Below are 11,154 nucleotides of genomic sequence, written 5' to 3'. Positions count from 1 at the left end.
ACCCAATAAATATATAATAAATGAATAGGAAAGATAAAAGAAAATTTCAATTAATAAATTAAAATGTCTATTGAATATTAGCCCCTGGCTGTCCCAATGGCACCTAGAAATGAACACATCTAAAACAAAATTCAATACTACCCCTATAAAACTAATTTTCCTCCTACAAATATATTAAAAACACACCACATGTTAAGAGACTGTGCTAAAGCTCTAGGATTCAGATATGAAAGGAACAGCCTTTACCCTCAAAAAGCTTACTAACTACTAAAGGAGATTTTATATACACACACACACACACACACACACACACACACACACACACACATATATATAAAAAAATACACACACACACATCTCAACCACAAGGGTGATGAAAACTATGCTTTAAATATTCAAAGGTATGCAAAATCCAAAAGACCTACTGGGGAAGGCAAAGCTTTTGGTGATGACATTCGAGAGGAATCATGAACTAGGGGGTTGCCCAGTGGGGAGTATAGACAAGGCATTCTAAACACAAGTGAGAAAAATTATAAAGTAGTTCTAGAGCTCAATGGAATAGAATTGAGAGTCCAGAAAGAAAAACCTCACATTTAAGGAGAACTGATTTTTGACAACGGTGCCAAAACAATTCAGTGGGAAAAGAATACTCTTTTCAACAAATGGTGCTAGGACAAATGGATATTCACAGGCAAAAGTGTAAAGCTAGACTACCCATTGCACACCACATACAAAAATTAACTCAAAATGCATCAAAAACCTTTATGTAAGAGATAAAACTATAAAACTCTGAGAAGAAAAGAGGGGTAAATCTTCAAGAGCTTAAGTTAGGCAACAATTTCTCAAATATGACACCAAAAGCACAAGCAACAAAAGATGAAATAGATTAAATAGGATTTCATCAAAATTAAAATCTTTTTGCTTACAAGGACACTATGAAGAAAGTGAAAGATAGCCCACACAATGGGAGAAAATATTTTTAAATCATCTATTTGATAAGGGACTTGCATCTAAAATATATAAAAAACACAACTCAACAATAAAAAGACAAATAACCCAATTACAAGATAAGCAAAGGATCTGAAAATACATTTAACCAAAGAAGATATATAAATGGCCAACAGGACATGAAAAGATGCTAAACACCATTATTAACTATGGAAATGCAAATTAAAACCACTCCAGGAGTTGGGCATGGTGGCTGATGCCTGTAATCCCAGCAACTAGGGAGGCTGAGAAGGGAGGATCACTTGAGGTCAGGAGTTTGAGATCAGCCTGGGCAATACAGTGAGACTCTGTCTCTACAAAAATAAGAAAAATTAGCCGAATATGGTGGCATGGTCCTGTTGCCTCAGCTACTTGGGAGACTGAGGTGGGAGGATCGCTTGAGCCCAGGAGTTCAAGGCTCCTGTGAGCTCTGAATGCACCACTGCACCCCATCCTGGGTGACAGAGCGAGGGGGCTGTCTCTTTTAAAAAAAGAAAAAAAAACAGATAATAACAAGTGTTGACAAAGATATGGAGAAATTGGAACCATATGCTGCTGGTGGGATTAAAAAATGGTGCAGCTGTTTTGGAAAACAGTTTGACAGATCCTCAAAAGGTTAATCATATGAGTTACCATATGATCTAGCAATTTCACTCCCAGGTCTATACCCAAGGAAAATGAACATATATATCCACACAAAAATGTGTACATGAATGTTCTTTGTAGCATTATTCATAAAAATCAAAAAACAAAAATAATCAAATATCAGCCGATGAATAGATTAACAAAATATGGTATATCCATATGATACAATACTATCCCATCATAAAAATGAATGAAGTACTGATTCATGCTACAACATGGATGAACCTGACAAAATTATGGAAAGAAGCCAGTCACACAAGACCTCATATTGTATGATTCCATTATCACGAAATGTCCAGAATATACAAACCTATGAAAACTGTAGATTGGCAGTTGCCTAGGGCTGGCGGGGACGGGTTGGGGGAAAATGGAGAGTGACTTTCTTTGGTGAGGATGATGAAAATGTTCCAAAATTGACTGTAGTAATGGTTACACAACTCTGTAGAATATACTAAAAATCAATAGGATTGTACGATTTAAATAGGTCACCTATATGGTATGTGAATTGTATTTCAATAAAGCTGTTATGAAAAAATAAAAGTATGAAGGCACAAAACTTAAAGAGGAAATTGGCTGTGCTGTGTTACAACTGGAACATCAAGAATGTGAAAAAGAACTGCAGGAAATGAGGCTGAAGAGAAAGTAGGGAAGGTCCAAGGACCTTGTATGACAGCTTACAGTTTATCTTGAAAGCTAGATGGAACCATTTAATGGATACTAAATAGTAGCTTTAAAGTATATATCACTTTTCACCCAGAAGCTTGGCTTCTGAAAGAAAGGCAAGAAAGTTGTAGCAAAGGAAAGAAAATCAACACCAAATGTACTCTCTAATAAATTGGAATGATGGGCACACAGGTGCACAGAGGGAAGTAAAAGTCATTGGAAATCAAGGGGGGCGGGGAGGAGGGGTGGGACAAAAACCCATCTAATGGATACAATGCACACTATTTGGGTGATGGGCACGTTTATAGCCCTGACTCAAGCCATGTATCAAAAATATCTGTACCCCCTTAATATTTTGAAATTAAAAAAATAAAAATAAAAGAGACATTTAATGTCTCAAAAAAAGAAAGAAAATCATAGCACAGTAGTAGTTAAAAATATCATATGGGAGAAATGTTACTTTTTATTTAAAGATCAGATCGAATAATTAATAAAAGAATTAGTAGAGAGTGTGATGATACAGAGGACATGAATGATGAAGAAAGTTTCCTGAAAAAGCAGATGGGTAATAGAATCTACGGACAAATTAGAAGGGCTAGCCCTGGATGGAAGAGTCACCTCTTCAACAAGGGAAGAATTCAAGAAGAATATACTTTATAAAGCAGGCAACAATAAGTAGAGAAAGCTCCCATTAGTATCATGTATTTTCATTCAGTAAGGGAAATGGCTGAAAGAAGAAAGAAAGTATTTAAAGAAAAAAAGATGAAACTTTAGACCACATTCTAAGGAAAACGGGAGAAAAAGCAGACTAGGGACATAAAGAGTGTTTGGGTACTACTGATAGCCCAGCTAATGCTAGAAATCAAGGGGTGGCACCAATTCATAAGGCTGTATAAGTATTTCCAGCAGTACTCTATACCCAGGCTGTACGAATGGAGAAAATAGATGGTTGGATTTGACTAGAGCTAAGATTTACAGGACAAATGAAGTAGAAAAACATGAGAAAAAGGAGTTTGAAGGTGTGTTAAGAAGGAAGAGACAGCCAAGTGTGGTGGTGCACACTTGCAGTCCCAGCTACTCAGGAGGCTGAGGTGGGAGGGTCGCTTGAGCCCAGGAGTTCAAGCCTGCAGTGAGCTATAATTGCACCACTGCACCCCATCCTGGGTGACAGAATGAGACCCTGTCTCCTAAAAAAATGAAAAAAGGAAGCGGGGCAACAAGGGGGATCTGACATGTAAGAAATTGACGTGGTTGGCTGGGCATGGTGGCTCACACCTGTAATCCTAGCACTCTGGGAGGCTGAGGCGGAAGGACTGCGTGAGCTCAGGAGTTAGAGACCATCTTGAACAAGAGTAAGATCCTGTCTCTACTAAAAATAGAAAAATTAGCTGGGCGTCGTGGCACTCGCCTATAGTCCCAGCTACTTGGGAGGCTGAGGCAGGAGGATCACTTGAGCCCAGGAGTTTGAGGTTGCTGTGAGCTAGGCTGATGCCATGGCACTCTACTCAGGGCAACAGAGTGATATTCTGTCTCAAGAAAAAAAAAAAGAAATTGACATGGTCAGAGACTTAGAGATTTCAATGAAGATGAAGAGCAGCTATGACCAAAGTAAAGGTTGCTGTAATAACGAGTTTTCTCATCAGAGTGTGTTAATGGTACCATCTTTACCAGACTGAAAATATCCAAGTCATCTTCAACCATTCCCACCCCTTAAACATGCAATCTCATTAAGTCTCACTGATTCTACTATTAGTTCTTCTGTTTTCCCCACTCTTATTCCTAATGCTACCAGGGCTTCTTCATAAGGATGTCTCTACTTGATTTCTGCTTGTAGCTTCGTAACAGGTCTCCCAACCTCTAGTCTTCCTTCCACTCCACTTCACCACAGTAATTTTGCTAAATGACTAGCATGGTCATATTCTGTGTTTCAGTGGCTTGCCACCATTTATAAAAGTTCCACCTTCTCTGTGTGGTGATCAAGATCCTCATGATCTAGCCCTGACATAACTTTTCATTTTTTTCTACTACTGTCCTTCATATATCCTACTCGCTAATCAAATTGAACCCCTCAACATTTGTCAGAGACCTATGCTTTCTTGCTTTCAGACTCAGACTTGGGAAGCTCTCTTATCTAGAATTCTCTTGCTTATCATATCCACCAGCACAATTCTACCATTCTTCAAGCCACCATTAAAAAGCTACTTTAATGCCTCTGACAGAAATAACCTCCTCTCTCCTCTCCTATAAAACTATGCTTGTCTTGGGCCACCTACCACATTACATGTTATTATCATTACTTATGTATCTCAAGTCCCCTATTAATCTGCAAAGACCCACAGCTTACTTGAATCTTTTGTTTCTTAAATAAAACAGACTTTCAAAAAAAATCTAGTAAATGAATATACCTTATATGTATGACCTTCTATAGAAGATCACATCATATTGATCCTTTAGAACAGAGGTTCTTAAATTAGGGTCAATAAACCTGAGAGAGTTTACCAATTCACTTTAGATCTATGAGCGTCCTGAAAATGCTCCATGTATGTACATATATTGTACATGAACTTTTCTGGTGCAAAACTCCGTAATTTTCATCAGATTCTCAAAACAGTTCTATATTAAGAAATTAATAAATGTTTTTATGTTTATGTGTAGTTACTTTTAAAAAAATGTGTTACTTTAAAAAGTAACACATTTTAAATGTAGTTACTTTAAAAAAATTTATTATAAGAAATATTTTCTAAAATACTTGTAGACACACAAAAAAAATAACAGCTGAGATTTACTTCAAAATAACTGAGGTGTGGGGCGGGGAGTAGTGGATAAGTATATAAATGACACAAGATTGGCCATGATTTGATAACTGTTAGTAATTAGTACATATGAAATTCATATTATTCACTCTACCTTTGTACATGTTGTAAATTGTTCAATGTAATTTTTTTTTTTGAGACAGGGTCTCACTATGCTGCCCAGGCTGGAGTGCAGAGGCTATTCACATGCATGATCAAAGCATTCTACAGCCTCAAATTCCTGGGACCAAGCAAACTTTCTGCCTCAGCCTCCCCAGTAGCTGGGACTATAGGCCAATGTAAGATTTCTTTAGATAAAACCAAAAAGGGGTCCTTAGCCCCCAAAAGGTTACAAAAACACTGCTTTCATCTAACTTTGGGATTAAACCAGCCTTTCAGGAAGCCTTTGGCTTAGGTGGTTAGCTGCTTCCCAGGGACTAGACCAGAGTTAAACTGACTTTTTGGAAGTAGAACAAATGAAATGTCACTTGCTGCTTTTCACATTAAAAGAAAATTTACATTAGAATCAAGAAGTAGTTAGGCTACCTGAACAGCTATCAAATACTAAAATAGTAAGATATGCAAAGAATTTGAGAAAATTTTCTTACTGTGTTCAACACAGGTTAGCATTCTATTCACATGTAATGTTAAAATCTGAGCTTTACATTTTTAGAAAGATGTGAATAATTCAGAGAAGATCCACAGAAAAACAACAAAAAATAGTCAAAAGGTTTGCATACTTCCTTATAAGAGATAAGGTGAGTTAGAGTGGCAAGGAAGAACCAAAGATCACTTAGTAGCAGACTTCAAATACGGAACACTGAGAAAAGCTTACTGTTCTCCATCTTCACTTGTAAGAAAGCCACAGAAATCATATTAAATTTTCTCATCTCTCACAACGAGTTGGACTAAATGATTAAGTTCGCTTATGAGCTCTAAAGCTCTACGATGCCCTGGTTTTTCATAGGTGCACTAGTTGAGAAAAACCTATTATCTATTTCTTTCCTTGTTTAAACACAGTATAAACGTTTAGATTAGATATAATGAAATATTTCCTTACATGGGAACTTTAGAGAACCGAATTAGAGAGATCTATGAAATGTCCATTTTCTCCTACCTTATCCTCCTGACTCCTTCACCCTCCCCATATTATATTAAAATAGTTGAGTTGCAGTCTAGCCTGGAGGCAGGAGAGTGAGCAAGATGAATTCTTAAATTCACTTTAGCCTGATGATGCTATGACTGAACTATTTCTCATATACCAAAGATAGAAGGTTGTAAGTGTAATGCATCCCTTGCACCTAAGCCCTTAACTGGCCCCCTTCTCAAATGCTAAAGGGTAATTCTAGCTTCATATTAACTTAATGTTGAACCTACTGAGTAAAAGAAGAAGACCAAAGGCAATCTGAAGAAAACCTAGTCAACACACAAAGTTTAAGTATTAATTCTGAATGTTAGAACCACAAATTGCCTTGGCAGAAGGAACATATTTCATACAGAAAGGAACATTTTGTAACATGGAAGAGGTGAGAAAAAATTAGAGAGGGATATAGAACAAAATGTTTTACAATCAAGTCTATACTCTCATACTATCATTTTCCACATATGAAAACTGAGGCATTGCCTTGTGAAAACATTAACACTAAAATGGAAAAGAAGAATGTCGTAAGTAACGAAATCCTAAGAATTTTATGTAACTAGAAACAAAAGTTAGAAACAAAATTTCTTAAATTACATTTATTTTCTCTTAAACAGCCTTTTAAGTATGTACTAATAGGTGTTCCTCTAAATTATCAGAAAAGCATCACTACTAAAATTTTATACATTTTTTTATATAGAAGAAGAAATATTAGGTTAGAATCTAAATTTCTCTTTATCATTTCTCTCAGAGTACAGAACTGCTATAAAGTGACTAATATTGTCAAAATGAAGACTTTTAAGTTCCTTCATGAATTTCTGTGGCATGTCCAAAAATGGTGTTAAAATATGCAGAAGGGTCCATTCCAAAAAAAAGCTATCCCTCCATTCCTTCATAAATGATTTAAGCTAAAGAAAAAAAGAAAAAATATCCAACAGCTGAAGACAACATCAGGCTATTTATAAGTCTTCTCCCAGTCCCCCAGACACTCTCACATGGGGGCTGTAAACAGCTAACTAAAATATCTTTGAGGCTCTCCTACCCACACCCACTGACACAAGTAGAGCCGTAACCATAGTGAAACTAGACTCTAGTTTCCTTTAGCAAGATGTACCTATGATAGTAAACTGGAGTAAATGTAACAGTAATGAAACAATTCTTTTTTTTTTTTTAATAAAAATCATACCTTTTTCTCCAACAAATGGTAAAGACCATGTGAAGACATCCATAAAATTGGGCAACCAGTACGGATGTGGAGAACAGTTAAACTGTCGAATATTCATCACATTATTTTCATATTTTAATACAGCAGCTGCAAGATAATTTGAATGTCAATGTAACAATTTGTCTTTAGCCTCAAAAGTATAAAATACATAAAAGCAGAAAAATATCTTTTTAAGAGGGAAGGGCATCGGGGGTGAGTGGAATCAAGTTTGGCAGAGGGGGAAATGAACTAATTTTTAGTAGTAACGTCTTCTGTTTTTAACACATTTTTATGTATAGCAATAGTCAGATCTTCGCTTATTACTATTAATAAAATTTCCAGATTCTTTTCACAATGTCTGTTTTACTTTATAATCCAATGATGAACATGCACTTTTACTAAATCCAAAATCGTGAAAACTCAATTTTTAGAGGAAACATCGAATGGCAATGAGCAATTTTCTAGGTTTTTAAAGTTCATATAAATTGAGGAATTTAAGAGAGTCTTTAGCTGCAGGCAACCCGAGAAGTACAGCTGAATGGTAATAAAGCAAACAAACAAAAAATCCCACTAATTTGGAGCATTTTATTTATGAATGTATGAATGTATTTGTTTCACTTAATATGGAAAGTGAGACAAAACTATTATAAAGAAATATTTTACCTCATTTAGGGAAAAAAAACACTAAAATACCAAAAGAGAAAATATTATAACCAAATAATGCAAAAGTAACATATTCATCTCCATTTCAGATATAATATGCTGACATAATATCTTAAATTAACCTACATAGATTTCAGTCATTGGTTGTATTACTTTATGGAACACTGGGTTAGCAGGACTAGATTTAAATCTAAAACTACAGCACATACTAGCTGTGCAATGCTTGGTAAATTATTCAACTAATATGTTTCTCACTTATAAAATAGTTTATTTTAAGATCACAGAATGTATTTTACATGAAACTACATAAAAATACAAAATGCTGTGCATATATAATAATTATGTGGTTTTAAAAAAAATTTTGACAAAAAGTATTGAAATGTAGATGTTAAATTCCAAGATTTGTGATTCTGGCTAATGCAGAATCAAAAGCAATCCTGCTACGTTATCATTTACTAACTTAACAGGTATATGTTTGTTCCCCTTACGAAATTCCCATGTGAAATGAAAGTACTTTAAATTAACCTAAAAAATTATGAGCTGATACCAAGTTTCCAGGACTTATTTAAAGGTGAAAAAAGAGAGAGAGAAAAATCTAGAAAATTGCCTTATGGATGGAATGAAACATTACAAACATACACACACTATGTAAACACTCAAATCATTAACACTATTCTATACAGACTCAAAACTATCAAGAGACATTTGATTTTGACAAGACAGAGTCAATGGTTTGAGTTTCTTTTCTAAGTACTAAAAAAATTGATCCCTTAACCTCCTGAGTCAAACTGACAAAGGACAACCAGTAAGGCAGTACTTAACCCAGCACAGAACTCTAGCTCCTTTAATACTGACGAGGGAAGTCACAGTTGAGGAATTAGAGCACTGGTAGTTTGTTAAATGTTAACAGTCAATTCTGTTTTTTATAATGGAGTCAAAACTTAGATATCTTTCTTTGCAAAAATGAAGTCACATTTCATTAGATATCTACAGTATAAGTTCTTATGGCATATTCTGTTACCCAGCATACTACTGTTCGATCTCAGGCAAATCTTTTAATCTTTTAACCATCATCTCCCATCACCCAAAAAAATTCTTTTTCTGCTCCTCTTTTGAACTTACACCATGACCCTTATTTAGCAATGACCTCATCATCTCCCTAAATGTACTTTTAAAAGTCTTTAACCTTCTGTTCTTTCCTCCTGGCACATACACTCCAGTCTGATCCTGAAGCTATGGCATAGTCAACTGAATTCCAGACACGTCAAGACAGAATAGAAGCTGGCCTCTTAATTTCCTCTTCTGAAGATGTGAACTACATAAACATACTCAATCTCATCTTCAAGGTCCTTGGCACACACTTAAACTAGATTAAAACTTTTTGGTATCATCTGTCAATAGTTATGTTTAAAATAAAATGAAATCCAATTACTATAGACAGATCAAATTCACAAGGACAAAGGGGAAATGAAAACCACTGGAATAGAAGGTAAAGAAAAAAAGATTTAAGAAAAAATGGAAAAAAGCAGTAGAAAGAAAGAGAAGAACATATCCTTCAAATGAGGTTAGTATGGCTTAATCAAGGAAAGCTCAAATACAAAAAAGTACTTCATGGGGCAGTGATAAGACTGTGGAGGTAAAAGTAGGGAATAAGAAAGGGAAACAGAACCTAGATCGGTAAACACAAAACAAGAAACATGATAAACTAAACAAGTAGACAGTGCAAATAAAAAAAAATCATCAAAGCAGCAGCAGCTTTATACAAACAACAAAAATTCTCTTGATTTTAAGGGGAAAGATTTAAGAAAGGGGAGTTTGAGAAAACCATGTTTGATTTTGCTTGATGTACTTAACTCAGAGCACTTTTTACAAAACAGTTTTTGTAAGTGACAAGTTGTGGAATGGTTATATATGACTCAGTTTCACATTTTGGATTTTTATTTCTTGTTCTCTCCCCTCCCTTATATCTTATAGTTTTTTATAATGAGATTTGGATAGATATAGTTTCATACAACACCCCTTTTCTATTTTCAAAAAAATAAGTCAATTAAAATGCTAAGTTGTTTAACAATTTTTTTTATCAACAACATCTTACCTTTATTATTGTAGACATCTAAGTAATTAGGTGCCGAAAAAATTGTTATTAATGAAGGGAACCCTGTAGTTTGACTTTTTCTGTACATTCTATAGCTGCAAAACAAATAGCTTAATATGCATCGTAAAGCATCAGTCATGGATACTAAGATTGATTTGTATTTAAGGTGTTAATTTGGGTCAGGGAAACAGAATTCTTACCCTGCATCTTGAGCTTCATGAGCTCTAATAATCGATAACAAATTATTGTTTTGCAAAAATTCACACACTGCTGGATAGCTGTGGGGGAAAAAGAGTAAATTAAGTAAAATGACGATTTTTTTTGTATGTAGTATATGCTATGTTAGCAACTAAAATGTGATTAATCTTGGATTTTTCCTTACTTATAAAAATAAGAACATCCTCGAACTGTATTGTGACTAAAATGTTCCTGTGATTTTTCATTTCCAAAATCTTCAGAAGGATCGGACCATAGCAAGTCACACATTGGTCCAAATGCAGGTGGCTCTTTGAATCTATCTAACTGTGAAAGAAAAGAAAAAAACAAAGAACAGAAATAATTCATCAAAAAATAAGGACAGAATGAACACAGGAAAGCAGTACCAACTTTGAATATAGTCCATACTACATAGTTCTGAATGATTAGAAGCTTAGTTCCTTAAAATATCATCAGTATCTTAATTTTTAGTATTACCTAATCTTGGCAGCAAAGAGAATTTTGAAGCTTCTACTCTCTACTCAACAAAGTACTATAAATAGTAATCAACCTTGGAACTAAAATATATACTCACTCTCCTAATATCATCCAGTGTGTGTATTTCTGGTGAAAGTCCACCATGAACACAAAGAAACTGTTGGTTTAAAAGTGCAGCAAGAGGCAGGCTATCAAAAGCTTCCATACAAGCTTCATAGACTCTTTCTGAATATTTAATTTTACCTAGAAAAAGAAAAAATTAAATAATTTGAAA

At 34.8% G+C, this 11,154-nt stretch overlaps 1 protein-coding gene across 4 annotated transcripts in view; it reads right to left on the bottom strand.

The window, feature by feature from the left end:
* PPP3CB (protein phosphatase 3, catalytic subunit, beta isozyme) overlaps positions 1–11,154 on the bottom strand; it is a 43,434-nt gene that overhangs the window by 26,016 nt on the left and 6,264 nt on the right. For all 4 annotated transcript variants that reach the window (XM_012663307.1, XM_012663308.1, XM_012663305.1 and 1 more), the window contains exons 4-8: positions 10,978–11,123; positions 10,570–10,709; positions 10,388–10,465; positions 10,188–10,282; positions 7,412–7,537 (exon numbers count right to left, since the gene is read on the bottom strand). In XM_012663307.1, coding sequence (XP_012518761.1) covers positions 7,412–7,537; positions 10,188–10,282; positions 10,388–10,465; positions 10,570–10,709; positions 10,978–11,123 — 585 coding nt within the window. The remainder of the gene's footprint in view (positions 1–7,411; positions 7,538–10,187; positions 10,283–10,387; positions 10,466–10,569; positions 10,710–10,977; positions 11,124–11,154) is intronic.

This window comes from Propithecus coquereli, unplaced genomic scaffold (assembly GCF_000956105.1).
Source record: "Propithecus coquereli isolate 6110/MARCELLA unplaced genomic scaffold, Pcoq_1.0 Scaffold80, whole genome shotgun sequence".
In the NCBI taxonomy this organism is placed as follows: domain Eukaryota; kingdom Metazoa; phylum Chordata; class Mammalia; order Primates; family Indriidae; genus Propithecus; species Propithecus coquereli.
Note: the sequence above shows the minus strand (reverse complement) of the source record. Positions and strands in the feature narration are given on the sequence as shown.